General features: G+C 34.5%; 1 protein-coding gene across 4 annotated transcripts in view; it reads right to left on the bottom strand.

Moving 5' to 3' along the window:
* Positions 1-16594, bottom strand: part of CCDC66 (coiled-coil domain containing 66) — a 49370-nt gene that overhangs the window by 12817 nt on the left and 19959 nt on the right. For 2 of the 4 annotated variants that reach the window (XM_074313143.1, XM_019724214.2), the window contains 6 exons: positions 6659-6790; positions 6011-6261; positions 5720-5804; positions 4721-4882; positions 4044-4188; positions 3430-3570 (listed from right to left, as the gene is read on the bottom strand). In XM_074313143.1, the coding sequence (XP_074169244.1) occupies positions 3430-3570; positions 4044-4188; positions 4721-4882; positions 5720-5804; positions 6011-6261; positions 6659-6790 (916 nt within the window). The remainder of the gene's footprint in view (positions 1-3429; positions 3571-4043; positions 4189-4720; positions 4883-5719; positions 5805-6010; positions 6262-6658; positions 6791-16594) is intronic. The other 2 variants (XM_074313142.1, XM_019724216.2) reach the window with 2 other exon arrangements.

Below are 16594 nucleotides of genomic sequence, written 5' to 3'. Positions count from 1 at the left end.
TTATTCAACATAGTAATGGAAGTCCTCGCCAGAGCAATTAGGCAAGAAAAGAAATAAAAGGCATTCAGATAGAGAAGGAAAATGTAAAATTGTCACTATTTGCAGCTGACATCCTATATATACAAAACCCTAAAGACCCCACCAAAAAATTGTGAGAACAAACAAATTCAGTAAAGTTGCAGGATACAAAATCAATATACAAAAATCTGTTGCAATTCTAGACACTGATAATAAACTATCAGAAAGAGAAATTTAAAAAATAATCCTATTTATACATGCATCAAAAAGAATAAAATACCTAGGAATAAATTTAACCAAGGAGGTGAAAGACCTGTACACTGAAAATTGTAAGACACTAATGAAAGAAATTCAAGAAGACACAAATGAATAGAAAAATCCATGTTCATAGATTGGAAGAATTAATATTAAAATTTCCATACTACTCAAAATGATCTACAGATTCAATGCAATCCCTATCAAAATCCCAGTGGCACTTCTCATAGGAATAGAACAAACAATCCTAAAATTTGTATGGACCTGAAGAAGACCCTGAATATCGAAAGTAATCTTGAGAAAGAATAACAAAGTGGGAGACAACACACTCCCTGATTTCAAACTATATTTCAAAGCAGTAGTAATCAAAACAGTATGGTATTGACATAAAAACACACACAGAGATCAATAAAACAGAATAGAGTGCCCAGAAATAAACCCACACATATACGGTCAATTGATTTACAACAAAGGAACCAAGATTATACAATGGAAAAAGGACAGTCTCTTCAATGATTGGTGCTGGGATAACCAGACAGCCAAATGCAAAGGAATGAAACTGGACCATTATCTTAAACCATACAAAAATTAACTCTAAATGGATTAAAGACTCTTACAAAGACCTGAAACCATAAAACTCCTAGATGTGACAGGCAGTGAGCTCCCTGATATCGGTCATGGCAATCATTTTTTAGATCTGCACCAAAAGCAAAGATGACAAAAGTAAACAAGTCGGACTACATCAAACTGAAAAGCTTCTGCACGGGAAAGGAAACCATTAACAAAATGAAAAGGCAACCTACTAAAAGGGAGAAAATATTTGCAAGTCATATATATAAGGGTTAATATCCAAAATATATAAAGAACTCATACAACACAATAGCAAAAAACCAAATAATCCAATTTAAAAAATGGGCACAAGGTCTAAACAGACATTTTCCAAAAGAAGACATAAAGATGGCCAAGGTGCATGTAAAGGTGCTCAGCATCACTAATTATCAGGGAAATGCAAATAAAAACCACAATGAGATAAACCACCTCACACCTGTTGGAATGACTATTATCAAAAAGACAAGAAGTGTTGGAGACAGGATGTGGGGAAAAGGGAACCCTTGTGCCCTGTTGATGGGAATGTGAATTGGTATAGCCACTAGGGAAAACAGTATGGAGATTCCTCAAAAAATTAAAACTAGAAACTACCACGTGGAATTCCACTTCTGGGAATCTGAAGGAAACAAAAACACTAACTAAAAAAGATATATGCACCCTATATTCATTACAGCATTATTTATAATAGCCAACACACGGAAGCAACTTTAGTGTCCATCAACAAATGAATAAGGAAATGTAGTATGTATGTGTATATATGAATAAAGAAAATATGTGTGCGTGTGTGTATACAAATACACACAATGGAATATTATTCAACCATAAAAAAAATGAAGTTTTGACATTTGGGTCAACATAAACGGACCCTGAGGACATTATTAAGTGAAATAAGTCAGACAGAGAAAGACAAATCTCACTTAATATGTGGAATCTTAAAAAAAACAAGCTCACAGATACAGAAAACAAAATGGTGTGTTGGGGGAGGTGGGAAAAATTGGTGAAGGGGGTCAAAACATACAAATTTCCAGTTGTAAAATAAATCACGTAATGCACAGCATGGTGGCCACAATTGACCCTTGGATAATGCGAAGGCTAGGGGTGCCGACCTCCCATGCAGTCAAAAATCCACGCATAACTACAGCTGGATTTCCAACCACAGAGCTGACTCTTGAACAACAGGGGTTTAAATTGTGAGTCAATTAAACTGCATGGGTCAATTGAAAACAATCCACATATAAGTGGACCCGTGGAGTTCAAACCTGTTGTTGTTGAAGGGTCAACTTTATTAATACTGTACTGCATATTTGAAAGTTGCTAAGGGAGTAAATCTTAAAAGTTCTCATTACAAGACAAGACATTTTTTAGCTCTGTATGGTGACAAATATTGACTTATTGTGGTGATCATTTTGTAATATAGATACAAATATTGAATCATTATGTTGTACAACTGGAACAAATGTTACATGTCAATTATACCTCAGCTAAAAATGTGAAAAGTTAAGAGATTTCCTGGAAGTTATTTTGAAAAGAAGATTTCCCAGACAGGTGGAGGCGTGAAAGGACTCATAGTAAGCATAGAGACCTATGATAATGATACCCAACATGGATATTACCTTATTACCTATGTCAAAATTTTAAATGAGCACATGAAAAGATGCTCAACATGATTAGTTACCAGGGAAAAACCACAGTGAAACTACTTTACAACCACAAGAATTGTGACTGTGAACATGGATGTAGAATAATTAGAACCCTCATACATTGCTGGTGGGAATATATAACAGTACAGCTGCTTTGGAAAACAGTTTGGTAGTTCCTCAAAATGCTAAACACACAGTTACTATATGACTTAGCAATGCTACTCTTCTCTCCCAAAGAGAGCTTGAAATATACTCGTATGTCTACATAATAACTTGTACATGACTGTTCATAGCAGCATACTCATAAGAGCCAATACGAGTTAAGTACCCAAACTCATATCAACTGATGAAGGAATAAACAAAATATGTCATATCCATAAAATGAAATATTTAGCAATAAAAAGAAATGAAGTACTAATACATGATGCAACACGCATGAACCTTAACCCATGCTCAGTGAAGAATCCAGACATAAAGGACCATATATGGTATGATTCCAAGTATATGAGATGTCTGGAATAGGCAAATCTAGAGAGACAGAAAGTAGACTGCTGGTTGCCTAGAACTGGAGGGGAGCAAGGAAATGGAGTATGACTGCTGATGGGTACAGGGTTTCTTTTTGGAGTGATAAAAATGTTCTAAAATTCAGTGTGATGATGGTTGTACAATTCTGAATATAAAAATTGAACTGTATTCTTTTAAAAAAATAATTTTATGCTATGTGAATTATATCTCAATATAAAGCTGTTAGAGAAATTAAAAACCAAGAGATCCCTTTACTTTTTAATGCTTATTGAAAACCTTGAATTCCTTTAATTTTTAAACTTTAAATTAACTGAACTTAATTCTATTTGTGACTTTAATTTTAAGTAAATTTTAAACCAAATCACAATTTCTAAATAAATACCTGTTTGCACACCAGTATCCTTCTTAGGAGAATTCACAGAATTGATACATGTATTCATTTTACCACTGACTTCATTCAAGCCATGTCTTGAATTTGAAATATTGTTAGCAGATGCATTATTGTCCACTTGTACTGTATCAACTGGCAAGAGAAATAAATTATCTAATAAAATGAGACAGTTCAGGAATATTAATAGAAATTATGTGTAGCAGCAACTAAATACACACTTTATTTAATTGATCAGTATGAACAATGCAAAAAAATTTAGAAGAGCTAGCCTAAAGTTTCTTACAAAAAGTTACTTGCATTCTTACCCCTTGAATATAGGGAGTTCACTTAATAGATTTCTCCATAAAAATGGGTACAGAAGTATTAATTTTACATATTGTGAGTATCACAAGAAAATTTATGTGAAAAGACTGAAAAGAGTAACATTAGTTGTACTCTTAAGGCAATTTCTCAAATAGAATATGTATTATAAAATTACATTAGTTCGGTCTAAAACTCCTTTAAAATTATTTAGTTAATAGATGTGTTAAAGGTATTAAAAATGGGCAATTCTTTAAAATCATATTCAAAACATATTATAAATAAAATGCTAGTTAAGTGCTTACCGCCCAGATTTTTAATTAATTTCGAAGTGTCATGTCCCTTTTGAGCCAATTCTCGGATTCTCTGTTCTTGTTTTAGTCTCTGTGCCAGCTCCTGTGCTCTCTGCATTGTCTGGAACAGTTCATTTGTCTTGAGAGTTAAGACTTCCTATCAATATTGAAGTGCACAAAGTTATTTAATAAATTATCAAGCACGTATAGGCTTGCCTATTCTCTCTCAGTAGAAATTTTTCTCAGCACCTACTATGTCCCAGGCATTATTCAACATACTGGGAGTAGAGCAGTTAACCAGACAAAGTTCCTTCCCTTTTGAAGCTTACATTTTAATTTTTTTTTCTACACCTGTATTAGACCATAAATATTAAGAACTGTTACATTCGAGTTCATACTAACAAAGTTTTAAAAGTTTCCAAAATCAATGGTCAATTCCATCAGAATTCTATTAAGATTAAGAATAGATTGGTAAGAGGTAAAACACAAGGTTTATGGCCATTTATTGCAATTTAAGCCAATGATACATTTTTTTCAAGTGTACAGTTATTTCACAGGAGTAGTTGGCTCAGCCCACTGAACATAATGAAAAAAGAACCCAGACCACGTGTCCCTTCATCCGCTAATTTTGGAGTGAAGGTTGCATCCATTTTTACTCTAAAATATTAAGTTATAATATAAATACCTACTTCCTTTTGTTTTTGCTTAAGTATGTCTTCTTCATACTGTTTCTGCATCTCTTCTCGTTCCCGTGCTAGGCGAAGCTCCTCTTCTTGTTCTTCCTTCTTTCTCTGCTCTTCTTCCAGCTGCTTCTTCCTGCGCTTCTCTTCTACCTGAGCAGTGATGGCTTTCTACTCATAAAAAAATCATGTAAATCATCACAAATAGAAAAGGCTATGATGCATTTGTTTGATATTTCTAAGACAAGTTTATCAGTATACAGAAAGCATTACATATATGAGTAAAGTTAAAATGTCAAAATGCCCATGTATTTCTCCTAGCTCCCACTTGTCAAGTTCTACAAGCTTTTTCTTTAACAACAGGAGGGCAGTTAGAATAGAAAAAAAACTGGAGAAAAACATCTCAGTGCTTAGCATAGGGCCTGGTAAGAGGCAGATGCTTTATACTCGTAAATGTCTGTTCACTTAAGTGTTTAAGTGTAACATTATTAACTAAGCCAAATTATTTATACATCAAAAATTTTAAAGAATTATTCAGACATTTAAGTTCGTTTAGTATTAGACTAAAATTAGCAGAGAATTTTAATCTTAGTCTCCTTTCTTATATTACCTTCTAGATTTCTTAATTGTAATTCTACTTTAATCCCTTATATACTTCCCATTTAAAGAACTAATTCTCATCCTGAATAGAATTCAGGAGAACTAAACTAATGAAAAAAATGTCCAATACTAACTTAAGATTTAGTGCCATTTCATATACTCAACCTGTATGTTAGAGACCTTCTCTTCTGGAAGACAGGTGGCTATACCATGGGACAATTTCTGGTTCTCAGCATGAGTGTAATTCTAATGTAATGCCAGTTGGAGTAAGGATCAGATTAATCAAGGGACCAGACAGGGCCCATGCTATAAGTTTATACTGGAATTTTAATTTCCATTTACTTAGGTATCTATGGGCCATGAATATTACTTATTAAGGCAAAGAACAATACTTCTACAATGGAATACCTGATGTTCTAACTGTTTTTGTCGCCGCCTGTCTCGTTCCTCAATCTGAGCTGGATCCAAAAGAGCAGTCATAGAACGCAGAAAGCTGGCAAGAGAGATACATTAGCTATTTAAAACCCCCAAAATATAGGTTTAACAAGGTGTTAAATCCTTTTTGTTTGGGCTATATCTACTAATCATTTCTACTTTAAAGAAAAATACCAGACCTGAAACCGATTAAGACACAATAACAGTCCTAATAAAGCGCATAAACTTTTTAAAACATCAATAAATACTGGAGAATGAACTTACTTTGTTTTCTGACTATTTGCCACAGCCATATCTCTAACAGGTTTTGCTATATGCTCCTCTTCTGAAGGTTCGACCTGGCTTCCAGCTGTAGGTGTATAAACACTGCTGGTATCAGCCAGCTCCTGAGTGTCCGGAGAGACACAGAAGTACTCTGGTTGTTTGTGTGTTGACCGAGAGGACAGCTGAGACTGAGAACCAGGACAGCTCTTTAGTGAATCAAAATGCATTGCCCATCTGTCATGTTCCTCACCCTAATCAGGACAAATAAGAACCGTTAAGAATTTCTCCAATTGTTCTCACATATAAAATCCTAAATGACAATCAAACATGATTTCTAAGCCACCATACAGCAGAATAAGTATCATAAAAATTTACAAAACTATATTCTGTATTGATTCCATATATATTTAGATAACTAGCTTGGAAAATATGAGAAATTCAAAGAATTAGGAAATTTCTAAAAAGTTAAGTTACAAGAAGCTATGCAAAATCACAATTAAATGTATTCAATGAAAGGTTCACAAGAGCAAATGTGGATTTATTGGAATACTCTAGCCTTGTCAAGTAGTTTCAGGATATTCTTAAGTTTAAAATTAAAAACTTCAAAGTTATGTTTTCCTTTTATACCCATAAAACTTCGTAAGCTACCTTTGAAGATGTAATTTTTTCTTCTATTTTTCTCTGCCGGTCATCTTCTATTTGCTTGTTCAACTCTTCAATCCATTTTCTCTGCTGTTCTTGTTTGACAGCACTGAAAGGGTGCTCTGGCAGTACTGCTTCCTAAATAACAATCATCAATGCCATCTAAAGTTCAGCTCTCTTTTTCTAGCCACTTTATATTTACAAATACTGCCAGAGAACTTACACAGATTTAATGCGGTAAGTCATTTATCTCTAAGAGGAACAATCATTTTAAACAAAAAATTCGACTATACAAGAATTAAGCAGATATATTCTGATTTTCATAGTCATATTTGTAACTAAAAGGATATAATTAGAAGGATAGAATTAAGCGTAAGGAAAGAAATTTTCTAATGAAAAATGGAAAAATTCTTTCCCTAAAACAATTATAAGATCTTCAAAATTCTATCTTCATATAGTTTCATTTAGACTTTGAAAGGAGTTACACTGATAATTTAAAATAAAAGAATATTGTTTTATATTTGGCTTCAGAATACAAAAGATATTGCCTTTGGGCCTAGAGACAGGAGGATATAAGGGACCAGAGACTCTCTATTGAACATGTCTCTTTCTAGGATACCCTTCTTCTTTTCCTTTCCTGCTGCTACAGCCCTACAACAACCTATGACGTTATCAATAAGAAAAATGTGTTCAGATTAAGTCCTTGAATTTTAAGGAAAAAAAATAATGAAACAGTATCATAACAATTTGTTGTTGCTTTAACTTATGAGAGTTTAGTATGCTCTAACAAAAAGGAAGATATTCTACTCAACAAGGTAAGCAACAAGCATTTTGTTATGTGAAATAACTGCAAGACATAATTTAAAAAATAGTTTTACAGAATACAATGGCAATATACCTCAAAATGTTACTTTCTGCCCTCGTTTTTACCAGGAACAATAGCAAAGCTCATAGTTTACAACGAACTGCTTTGATCAAAGGAAATATTTATACGAAAGGGAAAAACGTTAATATCTGTGGGGACAGAGCCCCAGATAGTAGTTTACAGGCTCTCGGCCTCACATGGAGGAGTGCTGGCTCGGGTAGTAGATGGCCGTCAGCTGTGGCTGATTGGCCGTCGGCTGTAGCCAGTTAGCCAATTAGCCGCTGGTATAACTGCTGCGGCTACGGAGGAAAAGAGAGAAGAATGGGGGCTAGCAAGAAGATGGCGGCTGGGCTGGCAAGCGTGGATGGCGATTTGCGGACAGTGTGGATCCAGCCTCCAGTGAGAGTATAGTGCCGCCAGAGAGAATATAGTGGTATGACTCCCCCATCTATGGCTCCGTGGATGTTCCTTTTTGGCCTCACCATATCCTGTGTTCTTATGTGGGGAACCGGAGCAGAGACCCCGCAGGCCGCCCCACACGACAATATCTCAGGTGCTTCTACATATTTTAAACAGATAAAAAATACCGTACTTATTTAAGCCTAAAAGAACCACTTCAAAAGGAGCATTATCTTCAGGGAAGTGACTTAACATTTCTTCTATCTCTAGAAATGTTATTTTAGAAGTTAAAATGGAAAACAAAACAAAAAACTCCTTGCAAGAAATTCTCAACAATGACACTATCATCTTAAAATTCTGTAATCTGTTTCTTAAGTCTGATATAACCAGATCTGGTTTCAAATTTTAGTGGAGTTGCAAATTATTCAGCACAAGTCAAAATTACCCTAGAAAATTCCTAAAATCCCTCACAAAATGTTTTATATACATATATTGTATTTACAACCCTATGGGAAATTTAATAATGTTCTCTCAATTCAGTCTTCAATTTCTCACTCAAGGATGTCCTATAATCACTCATTTGCTTGCCACCTGAATAATTCATTTCACTTCGACAAGAAAACCCTTTATCCTTATTTTCTTTGTCACAAGTTTCCCCAATGTGCATTAATTAAGCTAGAAGAACGAAAGTTTAAGTATTTGCGGGGTGGGGAGAGGTGGTAGGTAGAATGGAATCTTTTGGTTACTGAGCTCATTTAGTTTAAGCTGAGTAAGGCAGATATGTGTATAAAGCAAGACACACTGTAACAAATCCATTTTGGCCATGGTCTAGCAGCTCCCTTCCCTTAATTCCTCCATACCATTAAGAAAAGAACTCTTTCCCCAGGCTCATTCATACTTTTTCAATTTATCTCCCTCATATTATTGACCTGAGACTTTCCTTCCCCTCCATAAAAACTCCTTTTCTAAACATCCATTTTGAGCCATTCTCAAAGTGACAGCGTTAAGTAAAAACTTATTTTCATAGGTACTCACACCATTCCCCACAAATAGATCCTGATTAGGGTCCTAATGTAATTCTTTAGCTACCATCAACTTACTCTACATTAGGAAAAGTCTTAATCCTAACACAAATGCTGTCTGTCAGCTGCTAACTCAGAACTAAAAGTAGAGGGCTTTTCAAATGGTCCACTCCAGATGCCTGGTTCTGTTTCATTTAATTCTCCACTTAAAGCAGCCTTAAAACACAGCTTTGGGAAAGGAGAAAACTCTGGTGACTTCGCCACGCCCCGGACAGCCCTGCTGCCAGTCCCTACACCAAGCACCTCCCCATTCTCAATAGTGCCCGCCTGCCTATGTTGTCCACTCACCAGGCAGAAAAGGCATTCATGTGGGTGGTGGGTGGTCCCAGCACACTGGGTTAGACAGAAACAGGATCTTCCAAGAGGAAGAGAAAGAGCTGTAACCACTTTTTTGGGGGGTGGAGGGGTACCCTGAACTTGAAAATTACTTTAAAATCCTCTGTTAACCAGAGGGACTATAGAGGTATGTGCATGGCTAAAATCCTGGTTTTCATGTACTTATTGGCCATCTATCCTCTTTGGTGTCATGTCTGTTCAGTCTTTTGCTTATTTTTAAAAATTGAGTTATTTTCTTATAATTTGGGTTTTTTCCTTTTTAAAGATACATTCTGGATACAATTTATCAAATAGGTCATTCCTTTAACAGATAAGTAATTTTATAATCTGACAGTAACCTTCAAAGAGTGGAACTTTTAATTAAGGGGATTTATCAACTTTTTTCTTTTATAGATATAGTCTGCTTTCTTACTGCAGGCTTTTAGGATTTTTCTTTCATATTCTTAAATTTCAGTTTAGTATGTGGAAGAAGGATTTTCCTTATTCTTTTTGGTGCTCTATGGCCCTTTAAATCTGAGGTCAGTCTTTTTTTCATTCTGGGAAACTGATCTCAATTACTTTTTCAAATATTTCCTTTCTCCATTTCCCCCCCCCCTTGTTTGAGCTGCCTATTAATCTAAATGTCAGCATTTCTTTTTTCATTCTTATATTGCCTTAAAATTTTTTCTCTACGTGTCCCTTTTTCCTTTTAAGATGTTTTTTAAATATAATTTTCCAGTTATTTATTTACGCTGTAGCTATATAATTTCTGCTATTTCTCATTTACTGTATTTTTAAATTTAACTATTGTATGTTTCACACCTAAACTTTCTGCTTGGTTTTATTTCCTGTTCTCATTGCTAATGCTTTCTCTTGCTACTTTTACTTTGTTCATTAGACTAAATTTATTGATTCATCAGTCCTGATTTTTTGCTTTTGTTGGAATGATATCCACTATGTATTTTTTCCTTTAAATAGTTGTCTTCCTCCAATGTTTTGTTATTTGCGTGAGTTTGTTTTTTTCCTGGCATTATCAACCAAACTTGTCCAGCAATGAACAGCCAATAAACTCAGTGGGTATGGATGGAGAGCAGACTAGCCCTAGACTGGAAAGTTTAGGTATTAAAACTACAATCACTCTCCACCCTTCAAAACAACTCCTTAGGTCAGAGTTTCTTTTTGGAAACACTCCCTAGATTGTAATTATAAATCACCAGCCAGGTGAGTTTGGAGCAGAGAGGGACAAATAACCTTCACCTGATTTTCCCAGTTCCTCCCAAGAATTAAGATTTAAGCAGACAGCCAAGGATTTTATTCTAGAAGGCATCTCGAACAGAGATTTGAGTTACAGTAAATGTAGAGTGAGGCACTGTTTAAGGAAGGGAGGGGCTGTGGCGTAGAGTGGAGTTAGTGAGCAAGGACTCCAATTCATCTATTTTATTCTCCCACAGAGATGCTGGGTTAACTTCTACCCCAGGCCACCTACCAACCCAACTGACCAAAAGTATCTGTTCGCTAAGTTTTTTCAGTATTTTAGGGACTGATCTTAACCAGCAGTTTACATCAGAGTGCAGAATCTTGAGATCATGGGATCTTAAGCATTTCTAAGTTTGTAAATCTTATTTGCTTAAATATTTTCGGCTTGACCTTTATTTTTGGTTGTCTTCCTTATAACATTATAGCAAATTTTGTAAGTGCTCTATTAACATTTGAAAATCTGAACTGTGTGTACATAGAAAATAAATTTACTGATACTTTGATTATATTGGCCAAATACTCTAATAATATCCTGGTAAAAATGTGCTTCAATTTCTCCTACTTATTTTTGGCAAATGCATCACAGGAATCACTATCTCTGTATTAACTACTCTGCTTTTTATCAAAATAAATTACTGTGTCAACAGCTTTCTCTCCCTGAAGTAATGTTTCCAAAATACTATCATTGATTTTGCTTTTTTTTTTTTTTTGATTGGTTTACATAACCCTATTTTTAACAATGTGTAATTTTATGTCAGGTGTATCTTTTAAGCAGCAAGTCTTTGGGGTTCTCTTACCTCTACTTTATAACAAAATATTTTTTAACTTTCAGAGTTGATTTTTGTTTTCTTGCTGTTACTATTTATTTAGTTTTCTGTTTAAAATTATACTAATGGTTACCTATGTTTTCTAAATTCTTAAACCCTTTATCTGATTTTAGAAATCATAATTAACTGTCTTTACAGAAAGATCAAACATCAACACGTTGCACAATGTCCTGACAAAACAAAAGCCTAAAAAAATGAAACAGTAGACTCTTCACAGACTTAGACAATGCCAAGAATCTGCTTTGTTTTCATTTATTCATTATGCTAAATCTTTTGAAGTTTTTTTTCTTTAAACATAGATATGGTTGTATTGTATGTATTGCTCAGCAACTCACCTTTCTTGTTTTGCAAAGCTGTGGAGACATTGTGTCAGCTACATATTCCTTTTTTCAACTACAAATTCCTTAATTGTTTTCATTTTTTTCTCCCTCCCTCCTGCACCACCCAACCTCATCCTCTGTTTTCATTTTGATTCACTTTTCTGACCCAGAAATAATCTTTAAAAACTTCTTTCAACAAAAAATATCTTCTTTCAAAAAAAAAAATATAGAAAGACCCTTGGGAGGAATATTTCATAAATTCTTGCAGATCTATATTTACGTTCCCTGTACACGTGAATATGTTGTTTAGGATTTAAATTTTTTAGTCCCAGTCTTTATCTATTAAACTTTTATAATATTTCTCTATTATCTATAGAGGAGAAATCTAAGGTTTACTTGATTTTTGTTCTTTGCCTTCTTCTTATGTTTAAATGCTTAAGTAAGTTTATACTTGTTCTTGAAATATGAACACTTACTAGGGTATATCTTCAAATCAGCTTCTTTTAATTCAATTAACTTAACTTTTTTTCTGGTCTAGAAAGTTCTTTCCTCTGATACCGTTATTAGTACGTCTTATCTATTTGCTCTGTTTTCTTCTTTGGGAAAATCTATCACTCAAGGTTGTATCTTTATAAGCTGTTTGTAGTATCTATTATGTCAGACTTTTTATCTCTTTTAAAAATTCTTCCTATATTCAGGGAGGGTCCCCCACAGTGATTTCTTTCTCTTCCTCACTGTGATTTCAATTTATTTTATTACCAAATTGTTTTTCTTTACTGGTCCAGTATTTTTAGTTTTGTTCTACTTTCTTATCTTGGGCCTAGGCTTGTACATGGATTTCCTAACCACTTCAAATGGAATAAATAAAAACAGTCAATGTTTTCTTTAAAAATTTCCTGTTTCACAAAATAAGGACATATTTCTTATGAGAGATTTTCCTGAATTCTTAGCAGGTATATCCCCCTTTCTAGTGCTGAATATTTCAATCTCCATTTTTTGTTTTCTGTTTACCACTCTTTAAACAGATTTAACTAGGTCTAATGTTATATAGGTAGTTATGCACAAGTTACCCTTGGTGCTCTCTTCCACCTGATTAGATGTTACTAAATTCTGCCTCTTATTCCAAAACCAGATGCACTCAAGTATGTGAAGTGCCTAGTATACTTCGTGGATCCTAAGAGGCCTTCAAACAATTCCATTTCCTTATTCTATTTAACTATTAAATCTTTCTGGCAAGGCAAAGAGACCTACCCAGTTTTCAATATAGAAGGATTCTTTCCATAGAGTTCAATTTTGGAGGACTGAGATAGGGTTCCCCTGACTCTGAGACTGCCCAGTACTGAGAACCAAAGGGAAACTTTGGCCAGTACTGGCTCATTCTGGTCAGGCTGTTATTATTAGTTTCTTCTGAAATAAGGCCATTAGTGGAATGAGACTAGGTTACAAACTTAGTCACATCCCAGTTATACTGTGGGAAGGGCCTCATAATCCACCCACACTATTCCCAGGATTCTAAAGTAACCTGAATCAGGAATATAAAAGATCCAGGTATTCTATTTTTATTCTACTGGGTTGGGTGACCAGCTATTTTTTAAACATCTTGTCCCATTATGATAAATCCACAAAAATTCTTGCTGAATTCGGAACTGTATGCTATAATGGGCTCTCCTGGCATATGACATGGGTAAAGACGTGTTTTAAATTGTCATTTATATCCTTTTGCATGTTAGAATTATGTAATATTTTATCATAAAGTTGAAAAGTCAAAAAAGGAAAAAATACATATACATGATCCAGTTATGATTACGCATATATGAATGTCTTGGGCATTAATGCAGATCAGTGTTTGTGCAGCTACTCACTAAGGAAACAATCTAGTACCAAAGGATCCACATCAAACTCACGTACTGCACAATGACCACCCTCTCAAAATCACACACACCCCGTTAAACAAATTCAGCAAAGTTGCAGGATACAAAACCACCACAGAAAAATAATGTATCTGGGAAAAGGAAATTAAGAACACAATTCCATATATTATAGTATCAAAAATAAAATACTTAGGAATAAACAGGCAAAAGATTTATACCTTGAAAACTACAAATCATTGCTAAAGGAAATTAAAGAAGATATAAATAAATCAAAAGATATTTTGTGTTCATGGACTAGAAAACTTAGTATTATCAGGATTACCTAAAGAGATCTGTATTTTCAATGCAACCCCTATGAAAATCTCGAAGTTTTTTGCAGAAATAGAAAAATCCATCTTAAAATTCATATAGAATCTCAAGGGACCCTTAATAGCTAAAACAATATTGAAAAAGAACAAAATTGGATGACTCACACTTTCTGATTTCAAAACTTACTACAAAGGCATGGTAATCAAAACAGTGAGACAGTGGCATAGAGAGAGATGTACAGAACAATGTTATAGAATAGAGCCCAGAAATAACCCTCATATATAGTCAAAAGATTTTTGACAAAGGTGTCAAGACTATTCAGTGGGGAAAGGACAGTCTTTTCAACAAATGGGGCTGGGAAAACTGGACATCCACATGCAAAGGAATGAAGCTGGATCTTTACCTTATACTATATACCATGTTTCCCCGAAAATAAGACCTATCAGGACCATTAGCTCTAATGCATCTTTTGGAGTAAAAATTAATATAAGACCCAGTATTATTTTAATATAAGACTGGGTCTTATATAAGACTGGGTTAATATAATACAATACCAGGTGTTATATTAATTTTTGCTCCAAACAATGCATTAGAGCTGATGGTCAGTTAGGTCTTATTTTCCGAGAAACACAGTAATATAAGCACTAGTCTTATATAAGACCGGGTCTTACATGATATATGATATGATATGATATGATATATGATAGGATATGATATGATACAATACTGGGTCTTATATTAATTTTTGCTCCAAGATGCACTAGAGTTGATGATCCGGCTAGGTCTTATTTTCGGGGAAACACGGTATAAAAATTAACTCAAAAAAGATCAAAGACATAAACATAAGAGCCAAAACTATAAAACTCTAACAAGAAAACATATGGGAAAAGCCCCGTATCAGATTTGGCAATGATTCATTGGATAGGACATCAAAAGCACAGGCAGCAAAGGACAAAAGATAAAATGGACTTCAATCAAAATTAAAAACTTCTGCGCATCCAAGAACACTATTAAGTGAGTGAAAAGTCAACCCACGGAATGGGAAAAAAATACTTGCAAATATGTATCTGATAAGAGATTAATAGCCAGAATATACAAAGAACTCCTATAACTCAACAACAATTCAATAAGCAAAGGACTTATAGATATTTTTCCAAAGACGACAGAGATGGCCAATAAACACATGAAAAAATGCTCTATATCATTAATCATTAGGGACAGGCAAATCAAAACTACAATGAGATACCATTTCGCACCCATCAGTAGGGCAATTATCAAAAAAATAAAAAATGTTGGTGAGGATGTGAAGAAATTAGAACCTTGTGCTTTGCTGACGGGACTGTACAATGGTGCAACTGTGGAAAACAGTAACATAAAATCACCAAATTAAAACCAGTAAAATTTTAACATAAAGTTAAACAAAATTATCTTATGATCCAGCAATTCCACTTATGGGTATATACCCAAGAAATGAAAGCAGAAATTATTTGTACACCAATGTTCATAGCAGCATTATTCCTAATAGCCAAAAAGTGGTATTAACTCAAATGTCCATCAACATTTGGATGGCTGGATGGATGGATGAACAAAATGTAGTATTACACATACAATGGAATATCATTCAGCCTTAAAAAGAAATAACATTATGATAATTGCTACAACTTAGATGAACCCTGAAAACATTCTAAGTGAAATATGTGAGACACAAAAGGACAACTACTGTATGATTTTAAGTACCTAGAATACAGTGTTTCCTCAAAAATAAGACCTAGCTGGACAATCAGCTCTACTGCGTCTTTTGGAGCAAAAATTAATATAAGACCTGGTCTTATATTATAGTAAAATTATGGTAAAATAAGACCGGGTCTTATATTAATTTTTGCTCCAAAAGACGCAGTAAAGCTGATTGTCCGGCTAGGTCTTATTTTCGGGGAAACGTGGTAGTCACATTCATAGAGACAAAAAGTAGAACAGTGATTGCCAGGGGCTGGGGGGAGGGAGAAATGGGGAGTTATTGTTTAATGGGTACAGTTTCAGTTTGGGACGATGAAAACAAGATGGACAGTGATGATTGCGTGACAATGTAAATGTAGTAAATGCCATGGAACTTTAATCCTTAAAAATGATTAAAATGATAAATTTTATGTTGACATACATTTTGTCACAATAAGAAAAGGTGGAAAAAAAGAAATTAGGCGGAATTTTTGTCTGGACAACTGCAGAACTAGGTTTGGTGGTAGCAATGGGAAACTAACAGAATGACAGCCTCACTTTCTACTCCATGTTAGAAAGTACATTAACATATTCCCTTAAGAGTCTTTCCAGGGAGGGGCAGTCATTACAGTAAGCCAAGTTTTCATGAAAGTGAGGTATTCTCAAAAAGGCTAAGGCTGTCAATAAAATTCTTAGAAACACAAAAGGAGTTTTAAGCTGCATGGTGTAAAAGAATGTTTTGGCTGAACAATACAGGGCTGAGAATACAGGGCCATTCAACTTGGGGAGGGAGAGTGAGATTGAAAATCAAGGTGAGAGAGGAAAGGAACCTGTTGAGACCACTGACCAATCTGCTTTGTAAACTGTAACTACAGCAAACCTTTGAGGAATAGAGTGAAGAAATAAAATGGAGTCACTATAGTCAAACTGCTAAATTACTAAAATCAAGCAGGTTAAGGAATGAGGAAACAATTCTATTCTTGA

Source organism: Rhinolophus sinicus, linkage group LG10, assembly GCF_036562045.2.
Source record: "Rhinolophus sinicus isolate RSC01 linkage group LG10, ASM3656204v1, whole genome shotgun sequence".
In the NCBI taxonomy this organism is placed as follows: domain Eukaryota; kingdom Metazoa; phylum Chordata; class Mammalia; order Chiroptera; family Rhinolophidae; genus Rhinolophus; species Rhinolophus sinicus.
This window is presented reverse-complemented; position numbering and strand designations above follow the sequence as displayed.